General features: G+C 42.5%; 1 protein-coding gene across 5 annotated transcripts in view; it reads left to right on the forward strand.

Annotated features, from left to right (window-relative positions):
- atp2b2 (ATPase plasma membrane Ca2+ transporting 2) overlaps window positions 1–17,794 on the forward strand; it is a 101,758-nt gene that overhangs the window by 30,733 nt on the left and 53,231 nt on the right. For all 5 annotated transcript variants that reach the window (XM_086116804.1, XM_086116807.1, XM_086116803.1 and 2 more), the window contains exons 3-4: window positions 14,556–14,756; window positions 17,487–17,744. In XM_086116804.1, coding sequence (XP_085972930.1) covers window positions 14,556–14,756; window positions 17,487–17,744 — 459 coding nt within the window. The remainder of the gene's footprint in view (window positions 1–14,555; window positions 14,757–17,486; window positions 17,745–17,794) is intronic.

Consider the following 17,794-nt stretch of genomic DNA (forward strand, 5'->3'; position numbering starts at 1 on the left):
CGAACATGCATGTTTTCGAAATGTGGGACGGAAGCCAGAGTGCACAGAGATTGAAAATGCACACAAGCAAAAACCTCAGGACTGTAAGGCAATTGTGCAAATCTCTAGACCGCTTTGCTGTCAATTTATACAAACAACAAGTCATGACAATACACAATCCAATACTGTACATCCTGATTTATTTTGCACTTTCACAACAGCTGCAGCTGTAACAAAGCGCTTTACAAAACAGTAAAATAATAGACACAACACATAACATAAAAACACGGACAGTCGTGCAATCTTAACCACATTTCCCTCATACGCTTTGTTGTTTGAAGCAGTTCTCATTGAAAGAGGAGAGAATCAAAGTGTCCTTTCACCAGTGGATCTGAGACGTCATGCTCAAAATGTGCACACGTCGGCTGCAAACCAAGTTTGAAAGTAAACGAGAAGCTGTAGCGTCCACTGACAAAAAAAAAAAGAGATTGGCTCACTTCTCCTGTCCCATGTAAATCCGCTTCAATTCCAAGCGGCGACTCTCAGTTTCAAATACGCATCAACGCTCCGCGCCGACGCTCCTCTCTCCTCATCCTCGGCTCCACAAGCCATCCATACAGCCGCACCATCGCAGACTGTCCAACAGCGCCGCCATCTCCGCTGAACAAAACGGGGTTGTGAAAAATGCGGCCCATTACAGGTGCAAAAAACACAAGCGCCCCGGCGGCTGTCCAGCACCGACAGTCTAATGGCGCCGACGTTCCTCCCAATCAAAATCAGTGCTGGTACACGCTGGTACAATGAGTTCAAACTAAAAAGCAGATTTCTTCATTTGACCCTTTCTGGGTCAGTGGACAGCTTCTCGTGTTCTCAAGTTACAAGGTGCATGAAAGGGTTAATATTAGTCAAGAAATGACATTGCATTATTCTGTAGACTGTTGTACACAAATAATGATTTGGATTGAGCTTCCAGTAAAACATTTATTTTGTTTGTGTGACCTACTGTTGCATGACAACACTTTACAACCAATCAGACGAAAATACATATTTATTCAACAACAAGCACTCATGGGGAAAAATGATTCCGCTGTCAGGCTCTTAATTGTTTATTTCACGGCTAAAGGGTTAATTACAATCAAATTAATCTCTCCATTGTGATACAAATTAAGGATAATCACATTTAATGAGAATCCTGTCGCATCACACGCCGGAAGCATGGTAGTCTTGCAGGTTGGAATATGTTATCAGGGGTGGGGGGGTTCCCCCATGGGAGGGGGGGTGTTCCCCCACAATTTCAAGTTGAGGGTTCGGGTTGATTATTTGCATGTTAATATTTCCGAACCCTTCTGCTAAATCCTTATTAGAACAGGCTCCTCTTTTGTAAGACACTCATTTTCAAAACTAATGTTTGTTCATCAATTATATAAGATTAATGTATGGTTTAAAAAAAAAGATTCAGCTAAGAGTCAATTTTCTTTTATATTTGAGATCCATAGCATGTATTGATTGTGCGCGGTTGACATGGCGATGTGGAGGCTGCATGCGTTTGCTCACAGCATGCGTTTTCGGATAGGTGAGTGCGAGGTGAAGAAGCTAGTGTTCCCCTCAGGCAGACAACGGGTGAATAAGTCATACAGGGGCCAGATGGGATGTCAGTGAATTCACAGCTCACTTTCACAGATGCTCCGACAGGATGCTTCACATGCTATGGAGCCGAGTCTTTGTTATGCATGGAAAGGGAGAGGACGCTTACTGCCCCTGCAAATTTGACTCGAGAAGGCTGCAGCATATGCAAATATGAATCAGCTATTGAACCATACTGCTCGGTCTTTGGGGCAGTTTACATGATGCCATGGCATGATAAAGGATCGCCAGATATCAATACGCTCGCTAACCAACAGCAAAAGTGAATTACACACACACAGCCTGCCAATTTCTAAAGTGTGAGGGACCCACACATGAGGGATGTGATTTAACTTTGCAGATTTTCTTCCAATTGATCTATTGCCGCCTGATCACTTATCACAAGGTACGACTTATATCCTTATTTTCAAAGTAAAATGCATTCATACCAGATGAAAAATCCACATACCTATCAATAAAATATATTAACCCTTTCAGGGACAGCGGTTACATCAGTGGACCGCTTATCATGTGATCAGGTTGCATGAAAGGGTTAAAACATGTTTTTTTGATGGCTCCCAGGATGGCAAGACATACTGTTTCGAAATAATTGCTGATAGTCAATGATGAAGAAAAAAATCAGTTAGTCGGTTATTTGTGAATAATTTGTCGTGTGGAATTTTATCCATCGATCGTTGCTTCGAATGGGCCTGTGTTGCATAGTCGAGTGCGTTGAAGCATCCATTTTCCGATCCGCTTCATCCTCACAGGGTTGCCGGTGGTGCTGGAGCCTAACCCAGCCGTTTTCGGGCAGGTTCAGGATACACCCTGAACCAGCCAATCGCAGGGCACAGAGACGAGCAACCATCCACGCGCACACTCACACCTAGCGACAAATTTGAGTGTTCAATCAGCCTGCCGTGTTTTTGGAATGTGGGAGGAAACCGGAGTACCCGGAGAAAACCCACACAGGCACAGGGAGAACGTGCAAACTCCACACAGGAAGGCCGGAGACGGGATCGAACCCACGACCTCTGCACTGTGAGGTCGACACGCTAATCACTGGTCCAACGAGCATCATTTAAGGCTTTTTAATCCAACAGATCTAATGTATACTCATCTATTGTGCGTCTTGAATCAATCAATTCCTTCACCAGAATTACATAGACTTTGGTGTTTTATTTGTTTTATTTGGTCAATCGGAAGAAGTTCAGTTGCCAATAACAAAGCGAGGCCACGCATGCTCCAAAACGAAGCCAAATGCCCATCCCTCCTCCTTATAATACACTTTCTGATGTTAATCTACACACTAGAATTTGATAACTCCTCATGACACCTTCCACGCCCTTTCTCTTTGTCTTCTCTGCTCCTTTTTATTTTTGTCTCTCTTTTTCGCACCTCTGCTCTCATTTCTATTTCCATTTCCTGGTCGGTCGCTTGTCCCAGCGGGCCGCTGCACGGCGTAGCCTAAATATACCTGCTCTACATCGATAACCTTTATCGTCTCTCTCCTCTACACTTCCTTCCTTTACTTGCTCGGTAACAAGGCTAGGAAAGTAGCACGTCCTTTGAAAGGTGAAATCAAGTTTTTATTTTTATTTTTAAGAGTTCAGTGATAATGCAATGCAGCACTGTGGGAGACTCGATAGGAGCCAATTGTGTTTCAAGCAACCTGCAGAGGGACACGGACCTGCGTTGCTTTCATTGGCAGCAGTGACAGTGGTCGCTGGTTGTCGGGGACTTCATCCTTTCCTTCTGGAAGAAGGCTCAGCTGTAAACAGCCCACTCGTGTTGGCCATGCGCCCCCGCGCACACTGACGGTATTGATCGCCAGTCAGTTATGTGGCAATTTGCATCCATTTCTCATTCCATGATGATGATGATGACGCCGAGGTTCGCGGAGTTGCGCTTGGATGGCAGAAAATGGAGACTTAAAGCAAAGACATGGAAAGGTATAAAAGGAAAACAAGTAAGATCCGGCGTTATTGGTTTTCTAAATCTGTATTATGTTCAATTCCTCAATCATGTTTCGTTAAAATTTCTAAAATATTTTTGAATAATGCGAAAGTCAACTGTTGGGGCAAGGCCGGTGACAAAATCGGACAAAAAGATCTTTGCATCTTGTCAGAATGATCTCAATTTTGATCACTTGGTTTGAAGGTTAGCGTGATGGATTGTTTGCACTGATCAGCTCCATTCATCCATTTTCCTACCGCATATCCAATTTCCCACTGGGAATTGAAATCTTATTGCCGCTGACTTTCTGCTCAAAGTAGGGTACACCGTGGACTGATCTCTCCTCTTGATCTGGTCCAAATTTCACAAATGTTTCCACAACGGTTGTTTCAAATTCAACCACTGGACAAGTGTAGCATATGCACGCAACCTAGCGTTCCCATTTTCGGTCGTACTTATATTGGCGGACAACCAGGAAGTGCGTAGCGCACATGATTGTGAATCCAGCGAGTAGTAGCTTGGAGCTGCACACACGGGACAAGAGAGGGGCAAACATTGCTGCCTTTATTTACCAACTCGCGCGCCCACCAGTTCTTCAAATCAAATCCCCAGCGTCTGATGGGTGTTGGATACTAATTTCCAAACCTCGCCTTCTTCCTTCCCTCATGAGCATACTAATCACAGCCCCTCCCTACAAATCTGTTCCTGTCTGATGAAGTCTATTTAATCTCCGTCCCACAAGGGAACTCTTGTATGGAACAAGGACAGTGTCTCCTGTTTCCGAAGCCAAGCGGGTTACGGTGTGGGTAGAAAGAGTGGTAATAAAATGAGAATCAGACAAGAATGGAGAGCGATGGATCCCAGAGGACCGATTCAAAATGATACACAGCCATTTTGCTCCGTGAGGAAGCGAGACAGTAAGATAGTCCAACACAGGTGTGACTCATTAGAGGACAGACCGTATAGAAGGGGGGGGGATATCCCTTTTTTCGAGGTAGGCTTGTCTTTTTAAATTGTGCAATAAAAACGGGCACACTGAAACTTCATGCCGGTTAATGTTGAAAGGAATTGTTGTCCCCCAACGTGGTAATATTTTTACCAAAGTTATCAAGACTGTGAAAAAGAAACAGCCATGAACGAAGAGAGCCGTGGTCAAACTCATTTCGTTGTGACGTGATGAATGGCCTCCATTTTTGTGGAACTTTTTGTTGAAAAACATGGAATGAGCACTACGCATTCCTCTAAAATCCCCCAAAACAAACATACTCATGGAAAGAAAAAAAATATTTCTGAACTAGATGACCTGCAGTGTTATACTTCCCACACTGCTCTTTACACAAATGTTGCCTGCGCTTATTGGTGGGTGTTTTTAACTGAACCTTATTAGCCAATCAGATAAGGCCTTCCCAGAGCAGCAGAGGTAACAAAAGGGTTGAAGAGATGTCATGATAGATCAAATTTAAATTGAAGGGATTTTGGATCACATTTTCTTTTAGCGATATTCTCCAAACACACTTTTTTTTAAGGCGTCAGGGGAAACCCCCCCTCCCCTCAATTTCTCCGAAACCATTTTCCGATTAAAAAAATAAAAAATCCTAGGTGTTGTACTAAGTTTCATGTGGTGATTCCAACCAGAGTGACTATTTTGACCGACTGTCATGTCCTCAGCTCTGCAACCTCCGTCCACTACCACGAGGTCATCATGTGTTACATCGCGGTGTTTCTAATTATCAATATGGTGAAACTTTTTTTTTTTCTTTAAAAATTTACATCTTTTTATTTGGACAAACTTTGCTCTAGGTCAGCTTTTTTCAAATTGCACACCCCCCTTCAACTCCTCTGTGCCCCCCTGTAACCGTGACATATTTTCATCATAAAAGAAACGAAAATGGTTCAAAACTTGGTGGTGTAATGTATGAAATAGGACGGGCAGAGTGACTGATGGGACTTACTTTGCACGTCACACCCCTGTCCTGGTATTCCATTCTTAGCTGAATGATTTTTCTTCCCAATCACAGGTATGTCTGGCTAATCATAATTTATTCACTGTTGACAGTTGTAGCTAGCTGTGTTGCGTAGCAAGCTGCGCGTGTGGGTGTGAGGGTGTTGAGTGTTACTGTGCCTACTTGAGCACTCATGCCTTGCAGCGATACCGTACCTGTTTACGTACCAACGAGCCACCTTCCAAAAGCTGCTAATGGCTTGTGAACCAACGTTTCCACTGGGACGGAGCATGAAGTGCGATCACTTCTCACCTGTTTAAAATCTCATAAGCAAGCTGTGATGTCGATTAGTTTGGTATTTCTCTTCATAGATCGTAGCTTGCCAGTGGAAATGACACACACACAGATGACATGGCCGGGGAGTGTCGCTTAAGCTGTCCCAAGTGATGATTGACTAAATTAAGTGGAAACATGCCAATAAACAGGCTTTTTATTTTGTTCCTATCAAGGAAAACTTCACCTTGGAGCGTTTTAATTACATTTGCTGTACCATGTAACATTGTATGTTGACATTACTCTCATATGCATAATATGGTGACATCTGGTTTCGTTTTGTTCTTATGGTCATCTGTCATGGTAATCACTTCACCAATACGTCGCAGCGGCAGAAAACCAACACAATTATTTTCTCTCAACACTAACCCAAATTTTGAGCTAACTAGACTAGAATATTTTCCCTTTGTTAGAGTAGAAACGTTCGGTGGTTGACTGTTTAGCGCGTCAGCCTCGCGGTGCACGGTTCAATTCCGGCTCCGGACTTCCTGTGTGGAGTTTGCATGTTCTCCCCAGGCCTGTGTGGGTTTTCTCTGGGTACTCCGGTTTCCTCCCACATTCCAAAAAACATGCATAGGAAGCTGATTGAACACTCCAAATTGTCCCACGGTGTGAGTGTGTGCACGGGTGGTTGTTTATTTACGTGTGCCCTGCGATTGGCTGGCAACCAGTTCAGGGTGTACCCCACCTACTAGATATATTTCTTTTCCTTAAAAGTACTTACTGTGGTAATTTGTAGTGAACATTCAAGACAGTAACCAGTCGTACAGATGCCTTAAAGCTCTGGCTCCATTACCTTAGCCAAGCTGATGTTGCCTTACTTCATCCTATCATGCATGTTTTTGGAATATGGGAGGGAACCGGAGTACCCGGAGAAAACCCACGCAGGAAGGCCAGAGTCCGGAATCAAACCCCCGGACCTCTGCATTGTGAGTCGGTTGTGACAAGCCAATGCCCCGCCGTGCTGCCTCATAAGCAACTATGAGTTTGAATAAATAAAGTCTGATACCCTCCTCAGCTTCCAATACATGCGCTTCTTCCTCCAGTATTCCATTGTACATTTACATTCAGATCATGTCCCGCAGAACGTTCTGAGTGTGAACCACCACTTGGAAGGCGCCTTGACAAGCAAGTTGACAGGCGTAGTGATGCTTTTAGCTGCAAACGCACAGTCCCTCCCCGGCTATAACTGGCTCATTTCCCCTTCTTGTCAGCGCTTTTCCAGGGATGGTCTCTCCCTCGCCTATCCTAACACTCTGTAGGGTGTTACTCGGACACTCCACATCTCAAAACGTTTTTAAAATCCACAAATCAGGGAGCAACTCCAGATGTAAAACTCTCTTAATTTTAGCCAGCTTTATTTCTCTAGCACGTTTCATACACAAGGCAACTCAGTGTGCTTCACAGAAGCAAAGGCAACACCTTCAAGCATTTCAAAACACAACCGCTAACGACATTCAAAGGCGGAGATTTAGTCAAATTCCCATCCTTAATTGCCATATTTTGGACTAAAAGTCCAATAGCCTTACATTGCACGTTGTCACTCTGGATGAGGTTTTAGTGGTGGTCCTACAAACATGAGCACGTGTCACAAATACAAGTCGACCAAAGACGGACGGATTGCATCGAACCAGCCGTGGAAGCACTTTCTTTCTATGGACATATCATCTAAGATGCTAAACTGCGACACATTTGGCTTTTTGTTAAAAGCGTTTGGGTGGAGCACGACGGCGAAAATTTGCTGACTCACCTTAAAAAACAAACCCCTGAACCACTGCTGTTCTCAGGGTACGGGGACCGAGCCCTGCCATGAATAGCATAAACCCATGAATAATTGAAGGCTTCCTCTTCTGCTGGAGCCCTCCCGCCCCCAACCCCCGTAAAACGGTGTGGTGTACATTTATAAATGCACCTTTGTTATTTCAGGAGTATTAAAAGAGGCAAATCTATGCATCAGATGGATCATTTGTTGTTGCCTTGGAAAGGATTTCACAGGCGGAGTGAGGTGACAGATCAAATAGGGTTCAACACGCTACCATTGTCCCGATGGGTCGACTGCTTGTGAGCCAAACTGAAAAAAAACATTCTGTTATTCTTTAAATGAGACATGATAAAAAAAATTTAAAAAAGAAAAAAATGTCACAATTATTTAATTCTTTTTTGTCAAAATGTCGGACATGTTTTCATCAAAATACTCTCAGTGCAGCTCTGCTTACCTTTTAGCTTTAACATGACATGGGGCTTCTTATCCATGGGGATAGGGATGCTTCTGCATGATACTGCCTCGAGATGACTATTTCATGACTCTCTCTGCTACTCTGGGTATGAAGGGCTCTCTGTCCCTCCTTTTGTGTTGCAAGTGTATCTGATCCAAGGGTTGAAACCAGATACTGACATCCAGATGGGAGATACAGGAAGATCACGCGCCGTGTCCCCTGCTTTGTCAAGGGCGCTCTCACTTTTCATTCTTTCCGAAGATTGATGATATGCATACCGTGCGCACTTTCATTGCTCATTTGGTAATTGCTCATAAGTTTCGGGTTTCAATGATTTTATTTGATTTTTTTCCCTCCAAATTTTTAGCAGTTTTGGTAGGGCTTGTGAACATGTCGACTTGCCTCATTACATCATGGACGTACTGTATTGGACATGTTCAGTTATTTTGTTCACTACTTGGACATGCCCTGTCTCGGTCTTTCCTCTGTATGTAATTTTGTTTGTCATTATTTTGTCCACCAAACTGAACTATGGTTAATTGTGGCCGTGCAACAGGGCGCAGCACTTCCTTGACTAAAGCAATTGCAGAGTGATTGCCAACGAACTAACCTACGTAGGTTGGATGGTCGCGTTAACAAATACATTAGCTGTTCATTTGCTCAACTGCAGAAAGTGCGAGTCATATTGCAATATGATATATGGGAGTATGTTGGGCGTGGGGTTCTTTTGTTTTTGTTTTTTACAGGAGTACAGTTAATATTTTTCCTCCCCATGAATCTTTTCAGTCTGTTTTCGTTCACGTTTCATAATTGTTTTCCTTGCATAAGGTTGCACTTTTCCCCGCATTTGAAAAAAGAAACAAAATAACCCTGCGAGAATCATTGTCATGGAAACAAAAGAGCATGTATGCGTTTGTATGTGGTATGCGCGTGTACTTTGGGTCGAAAGATGCCTAATTTTATGTCAGATGACTTCTTCATTTGATGTTTTCACACAATTTGTTTCGTCTGAACAAAATTGGTCCTACTCGATGCTCAGATACATTGTGAAGTGGGATGAGTGTGTGTGTGTGTGTGCATGCATGTGTGTGTCAGTTTGTGAGTGTGAAAAAGGGAGCTGTGAGCTGTGTTCTCTCACTCCACTCCGTTATCACTCGCATGAGTCAGACTCATAGAGCACAGTGCCTGACAGCTAAACTCACCCACTTGTACAGCTGCCCCCACACACACACGCGCACACATACACACACACACTTGCACGCTGTATTTCTTCATTTGATCTGGCTTTTTGCAAAGCTTTTTAAAAGTACTCTGAACACGGCACTGTTCTCTTGGCTATTAAAAAAAAGTGAACTGATTGTTTTTGGCTGGCTTGTCCTAGTGGAAGGCTCTCCTATGTCTCCGCCATCCAAGGTTCGGTGACACGCATGTATAATTTTCTCACGCATTGTACAAATTTGGTGAAACTTTGTCTGCATGTCCCCAAATGCCTCAAAATTTTGTGCAATAGTCCGTATATATGTGCCAGCGAGCTTTCAACACTTTTTGGTCAGTCAAAGATGAGTTTTTCCCGCCGTGTGTGTGATTAACAACGAAATACTGTCTAAAAATAATCAAATTGAAGATGAAGCCACAGAATAGATTCCACTCTACATCATCTCAAGTGGTCCACAAAACAAAAATTTGGAAACATATTGTCAATAATGATTCAAGTCTAGCTTCGCCACTGGTTGTATTCTTGTCAATGTTTTATCTTACGCTTTCTGTTCTATTACTGTTATTTTCTCCTAAATGTTCTGTTCTGCTTTCTTAAAGCTACAGTTGTTGTGATGAATAAAAATAGACGCGGAAAGCACATTTTTAACAAGCAAGACGAGAGCTAAATTTTCTGAAGGCAATGCAGCATAGTGATCACGTGATCACCAAAATAGCATCCCAAAAAGAGTGGAAATGAGTCAGTTGCCACAGCTATCTATCTATCTATCTATCTATCTATCTATCTATCTATCTATCTATCTATCTATCTATCTATCTATCTATCTATCTATCTATCTATCTATCTATCTATCTATCTATCTATCTATCTATCTATCTATCTATCTATCTATCTATCTATCTATCTATCTATCTATCTGTAATCATAATCTAGGAACGCTAGCTACGTAGATCAGATAGCTAGCCATTTTGTTAGCAAGCTATTTAGCTGGCTAGCTATCGACGCCTACCTTTTAAGAAAAAAAAGTCTTGGGGTTTAATGAGAAATTGTCATATTTATTTCCGGAATAAATAAAAAAGGTACAGTCTTGAGATATGCGTTCTATGGAATGACAGTTTTCTGTTTGTTGTTTTTTCGTACTTGTTTGCCTGCACGCTAGAGTAGTCTTGAGCTATGACTGCTCATCGGGGTGTGCACAGGTCCGTGTAAGCTTGCACGTGAAGTGCTGCTACGCAAGTCATGACACATCAACTTGAGCTGGCCCCATGTCATGCTGCGCGCAAGCAAGTCACTCTCTATCCATCCATCCATATACCCACCCATCCATTCATCTTTCCAATCTGTGCAAGTGTGTGTATTGGGATGTTCGCTCATCCTTTCTGCATATTTATGTGGGTGGACCTGCTGTTTTGTCGGGTGTGGTCCACTTCCTTCCTTGTGTCATCTCTTTCATTTATATATGTTGCATGATGGGAGTGCCCAGCGTGGTGCCTCAAATGTGTCTTCTTTGACAGAGGAGCCGATATATTCACCTCACTGCCATCTTATAGCCGACTAAAATGTAAACTACCGGTATGGTGTAATTTTTAGAACGCTGGGACTAAGATGCCCTCAAACAAAATGTTCTCACATTTCAAGGTCAGGATGATTAAAACCTGATCTATTTTCATGATTTCATTTTTTGTGGCTCAGTTGATAGAGCTGGTCGTCCAGGGACCAAAGGGTCAGCAGTTCGATTCTCAACTCTGACTGTCTGCTGTCAGTGTCCTTGGGAAAAGATGCAGCCAAATGGCGATTGGCTGCTGTAGATCCATTTTTTGTTCCCTAATACATCTTGGTTAGTACCATACTTGCGGTTTTGATGTAGGTCACTATCAAGGACATGGTGATACATTTCTCCATCATGCCATCTCGTAACCGCAGCATGATAATTATCCACCTTTTAGCCGCTCGCTCGCTGATGGCTTATTATTCACAATAGAGTCAGCCTACTCTCTCTGTCACCGTGTGCTCTCGCTCACACTTTCCCCCTCTGAGTCACACTTGAAGCCTCTCTACCATTTCTGCTCTTTATTCCCATCTCGCTTTTCAAAGAATGACTGAGAATGCGGACATATTGATTCACTCCACTTTTCTCCCATCAATGCGTTGATGATCATCATGGTGGCCTGTTGCCATGACGACTCCCCCGTGATGAAGGGGGCGGGGGTTACAAAATCAAACGCGCATCGGACACATATCATGAGAAGTAACTTGAATATAAACTGTAATCTCTTTGCTGCTCTTCAAGGACATTTCAAGGTCACTGCATAGTTCAATCCCCGATTATCATTTCTTGCTTTTTGCATGAGTGCGACTGGACATGCCGATAAAGATGGACCTCACACGCACTTAATTCACACTTTCTTCAAGGTTTAGACTTGCGGGTATTTCCACATGAGTGGGACGCATAGTGTTTCCATAGAGATTTATTTTTAGCCCACTGTTAAAATATGCCATCATGTTCCTACTCACTGGGAGACCAAAATCCTCATGCAGAGAGTGAGAGAGCGAACGAGGCAAGTTTTTTTAAATTTTCCTCTTGGTTTTCATGTCCCTGTCTCATGTATTTGGAAACAGGATGTTTGGTAGGCGCCGTATGTCACAGCAGATTTGAATCAGAGCCGGCAACATTTGACAGATCAGCGAATTAGCAGCCCTGAACTGTTTCGAGGGAGAACAGACAGCAGCAGTAGTCTCTCTCTCTCCGCCTTTAAACAGCTCTAATAATGCTTTTCTTCTTTGGCTCGTCACCTTTCTTATACAGCTCATGGGGGAAAAATAACTTCATTTATTCATTAAAAACAAACATAATGATTTTGTTTTTTTATCATTTGAATCTAAAAGTCTTCATACATTAATGATTAAAAAAATTACAGCAAGGTTTGTCTCATGCACATGCTTTTTGTGACCATGATGATCAAGGGCTAAGCACGGGCGTTGTGACATAGCAAGGGCTAATCACTTATGCTAGCTTTGTGGCTACATTTAGCAACTTTTCCGACTCCTTTATCGCTATGTTTGAAAGAAGAAAAAAAAGCAATTTGTGGTTTTATTGGAGACTTCTGGAGATTTTGAGACCTTCCTTCAGGGTAGTTGTTCACACCTCCAGGTCCTATCTGTAAATGAAAGGCGAATGCCACCATGAGCTAAATGAAAATATCTCATATCATTAAGACATCCTTTTGATGAAGAAAAAAATATATGAAATATTTGAAAAACATATATTCTCATCTCACAAGTTTTCAAAATGAAATACGACTTTAATCTCATTAAAAAAATGACATTCAAAAAAATAAATTCAACTGTATTTAGAGAGCACTTGAAAGGTTTTCTTCCAATGTTGCACAAGAACAAATCAACCCTGAAACGGTCCCCTTACCTTCCATTTAACAGCATTACAAAAAAAGTGTTATCACTGCATCAGCACTGCGGTTAAGTTTCAATCTCGGATGTTACACCGAGCCTTGAAGTCCCATCACACGGCAGCCCAAACATTAACATGCATGCGGCGCATTCTATTTTTTGATGCCGCATCACCGCTAACCATGCTAATGATGGCTAACAGCGGTTGGTGCAGTTTTGCCGCTTTTAACTAGCTCCCTCTCCCGCATGGAAATGTGGGCCATGTGGAGATTTGCATATTTATTGATTTTACATCTTTCTGCTGCGGATGAATAAACCCTTTGAAGCAGTGGGGAAATGTGTGTATTGACGCCGCGGCTGAAAGGACATCAAAAGGTCATTATTTGTCACACACACACACACACACACACACACACACACGCACGCACACACACGTGCTGCCGAGATCCACCAAAACATGCACGTGCACGCACACGTCTGATGCGTGACGGGCTGCCGCTGCTGCTGTGTGAGTTCAATGATAGAGCATGCTAGCTCCTATTTCAGAGACAATTAAAAGGAATGGATAATGAAGCTATTTATAGACAGAGCTATTTGTAACGAGGGCATTCTCCAACGTAGGAGCCTGGAATGCTCCGCTTTCCTTACGCCCTCCCCCCTTCCCTGCCTCCTCTGCATAGCTGTACTTATTTGATGATTGATCCACCCCCTCTTGTCATTCACCGGCTATTTTGTGCAGATGCGGTGCACATGTGACACGTCACCAGGTACCATCCAGGGGCTCTGCCGGGAGACCCCGGTGATGCACGACTGCTCGACATCATGACGTGCTCCTGTCTGCCCTTGTGTGAGGGTGCACAATGCTTCTGTGCAAACACACGAAGGGGCGGCAATGAGAAGCACATTCCTTCCGTAGATAGATAGCCAGCGTTGTGGTATGCTTTGGATCGTGACCTTTTTTTTCCCACGGTTCCTTTCAATCAACTTATTGATTGATTGAGAGATAACTGATGTGGTATGCTTTGGATTCTGAGCAGTACCTTTCAATTGGTAAATTGATCGTTTGCACATGATGTCGTATTCCTTGGAATGGGCGCTGTCCGTTTTTCTATGTTGCGAGATACATAGTTCAATATGTGGTATGTGGTGGATTGTGAGTGTCTCCATGCCATAGACCACGGGTGTCAAACTCCAGTCCTCGAGGGCTGTTATCCTCCTCCTTTAGTAACAATGTAGCAGCTTTCAAAACATGCAATAGAATAATGACAACAAATTATTTTGTTGTCATTATTTGAATGAATAACAGCTTGTGGATTTATGTGTCAAAATGTTCTGCATAGTAGAATAAAGTGAACTGGAATGCTGTCATATTGTAGTTCTTATATTGTGTTGATGGGACTTGAGCATATATATCTGACGGAGGTGAGGGCATTACAAAGCGTGTTCGTCACACAAAGTGACAGTTGCATTGACTGGATTCAGATCAATTCGGTTTTATTTACATGGCGCCAAATCAGCTGTATTTTTGTGCTTTGGATCCAGAGTGTATCCTTTGCATAGATAGACTGATAAATAGGTAACACGCGATACGGTACGCTTTGGTGTCTGAGCAAGAATCAATGCAAAGGAATTTCCATTGATAGATCTGGCGTGGTATACTTTGGAACGTGAGCTGTTCCATCAGATACATAGATTGGTGGATAATTAACACTTGATGTATTATTCTTTGGATCATGAACGGTTCCTTCCCATCGATGCAGTAAATTTCCCAACAGATGTGGTATGCTTTGAATCTTGAGTGGGTCCTATCTAGATATGCCCCACCCCATGCAATCATTCTGTCCTCTTCCTGACCATCCTCTTTGCATTTCTTCACTGTCTCAGGACTCACAGGTGCTCAAGGTGACTTGGACAAGAGGAAAGAAGAATTTGGGAAAAACCTGATACCTCCAAAGAAGCCAAAAACTTTCCTGCAACTGGTATGGGAGGCCCTGCAGGACGTCACCCTCATCATCCTGGAGGTCGCCGCCCTCATCTCGCTGGGCCTCTCCTTCTACCACCCGCCTGGAGAGAGCACCGGAGAGTGTGAGTGCACTTACTTATCTCTGCCGTCGAAAAAACAAAAGTGCAAGTTGCCTCTTCTGTCATGCTCTCGCATCTGGGAAAGGAGAGCCACAATCCCTGATGCCCTTTTCAGTCATTTATTGACAGTAAAAAAAAAAAAAAATTAAAAACACTGAAATGTGTTTAAAGCACACAGGAGGATAACTGAACTGTTAAAACAAGACTTTTTGTTTCTTTTTTTTTTCTTTTTTACATGGGCTCTCCATATCTTTGATTTCTCCATTGAGGCTGGGTTTGCAATGTTCCCCCTTTGATAAAGGAGGTTCACTTTATGGGTTCACAAAAAATGCCCGTCAAATTTAAAAAAAGAAAAATTATAACGGCTATCAAGTTCGGTAATTATTTTGTGAATAATTTTTCATCTGATGACGTAATCACAAAAAAAATATTTTTGGTCAATAATCTCTACTGCTTATTAAACTCATAAATCTGTACACAATTACTTGATACTCACCATATTGGCAAGGCATTTTTAAACTTTTGACACCAAGTCCCAAATATGTATCTCTGTACACATCACCAGAGTGACCTACCGGTACATTAAAATGCCATAAAGTAGCATAGTAGGCCCAACTACTCATCAAAAATGTGATTTGAAATTTAACTGTCAAAACAAAGTATGCAGAGTTTGGACATGAGCACGGGGAGTTTGGATTGTTTTATTTTATGGGGCTGCCTTGATTGCCCACTGATGCTGACCGTACTTGCGTGCATCTTGGGCACCAAGACTACGTGCTTTTCTACTTCCGGCTGAAATATAATACCATTAATTAAATCACGTTATCTCTATATTGGGGACTCGAGAGTATGGCTATTTTTTTAAGTGACTGCTATCCCGGTGTTCATTTTGTTTGCTGAGACAACATGCCTCACTATTTTATCCAGAGCTAGGCCTACATATGTAATCATAAATTGTTCACGACAAACTACATCAACTCATACCTTTAAATTCTAAGTCTTGATGAGGGCTTTGTTATTTTGTCAACAGACTCACGTATGATGACATTAAAAAAATGCTTACTTAATTCACTAAATAACACAAATTCATTTGGTCAAGATCGGACGGACATGTTCAGGATGGTTTGGCAATGGCGGAGGTCTGCGCTCGACTGGTCTTTTTACTTCATTTTAAACACACCAACCGAGCACTGATAACATCATTCTGCTCAGGTCAACTCTGATTTATGTCACCGCTGACACACATTCACACCGAAATGTTTTCTTCTTCATTACATGGTCAGGTTTCACATTGGAAGAAAGGGAGGGGAGGGATGGGGGTGAGGGGGGGGGGGCATGTCATATGACTCACCGCGCATACTTGCATGTGCACCGGCGTGTTCGCGGGAGGTTAATGAAGTGTTGCGCCGAGAAATAACCTTGAGCACCCAGTGTCCATACAATAGCCCCGCGAGCCGTGAAACAGGAAACGAAGACCCATAATGAGGAGCTGAGTCAGCGCCATAAGTCACCACCGCCCGTAGTGAGATGAGAGTAATGGCACTTGGCCCGCCGCACCAAAAGGGACCAGTCATCATTTTGAGCACTGGAAAAACTTTGGAGAATGACCAGAGGGATCAGAAATGGTCTCATTTATATTTTGTGTGTAGCTATGCCAGACCAGTTGTATTAGCCAGACAAATTCATCGGTTATTAAATACTTGTGTGAATATATTGAGGCGCTAAATTTCTTGACTTCTCATTTTGGCGGTTGCCTGTTAATGTGGCAGAGTGAGGAGTGCGCATTCGGCAAAACTGGCTGACTTGTGCCAACGGAATCATTGTGCTCATAACTTAGTCATTATTTAAAATTAAAAAAACGCTCCCCTTTAACATGTCGATACTTGAGAGATTGAAAATGCAAGACAAGGGGAAGATTATGAGTTGCTGTGTAATGGTGCACATCGTGATTGGTTGCATGCATTATTTTTCGATGATTTATTGTCAGTGCGGATACAGATTTTGAAACGGGCTCTGCTGTTGATAATTTTCTACTGAATATTTTATCTTTAATTTACAATCATTTTAATGTGATATATTGTGTTTGATGGTTTAAGTTGATTTGATTCAATTATTTCACTTTTGATTTTTGGTATTTTCTCTTTGCAGTCATATTTTAATTGTTTTGTAGCATTTTATTTATATTTTATATATCTTTTTTATATTTTTAAATGTGTTTTATTTTTGACATACTTTTTACATGTTTTTTGTGTTTTATTTTGTCACTTGAAATTTCATTTTCATGTTATATTTAGATGTTTTTTATTCATGTTCAAATTATTGATATTCTGTGTTGTATATTTTAGTATTCCTATTCTACTATTTTACTTATCTGAGGACATTCAGTCATGAAGGTTCCTGTCCAAAGATCAAATTGCAAAGATAATCATTGATAATAAATTACTGTGTCGTGAAAAGTAATTTAAAAAAGAAAAGAATGACAGTGCAGATTTCTACAGTGGTTACTTCAGTGCCATGGACGCATGCTAAATGATAGAAAATTAAATGTTGTTTATAAACTCTTTACATTGTTCACAACACAGACTGCAGTTTCCAATGTGAGCTAAAAGTGCGTTACGTTCCAAATTAAAGTAATCATGATCTTTGACGCCCAGTTTAAGTGGTTTGGAGGTTTTTGGTTTGGCCCCACACTAAATGGCACAGGTTCCAAATAACACTGTCTCCATTGGACAGCCTGCGGCTCGGTGCAGGGCGGCGTGGAGGATGAGGGCGAGGCGGAGGCGGGCTGGATCGAGGGCGCCGCCATCCTCCTGTCGGTGGTGTGCGTGGTGCTGGTGACCGCCTTCAACGACTGGTCCAAGGAGAAACAGTTTCGCGGGCTGCAGAGCCGCATCGAGCAGGAGCAGAAGTTCCAGGTGGTCCGCGGAAGCCAAGTCATCCAGCTGCCCGTATCGGACATACTGGTGGGCGACATCGCGCAAATCAAATACGGTAAAGCCATACGTCAATTTATTTTGCCTATGAAAGTCGGAAGAACAAAC

This window comes from Hippocampus guttulatus, chromosome 8 (genome assembly GCF_054856545.1).
Source record: "Hippocampus guttulatus isolate MCC_2025c chromosome 8, RoL_Hgut_1.0, whole genome shotgun sequence".
Classification (NCBI taxonomy): domain Eukaryota; kingdom Metazoa; phylum Chordata; class Actinopteri; order Syngnathiformes; family Syngnathidae; genus Hippocampus; species Hippocampus guttulatus.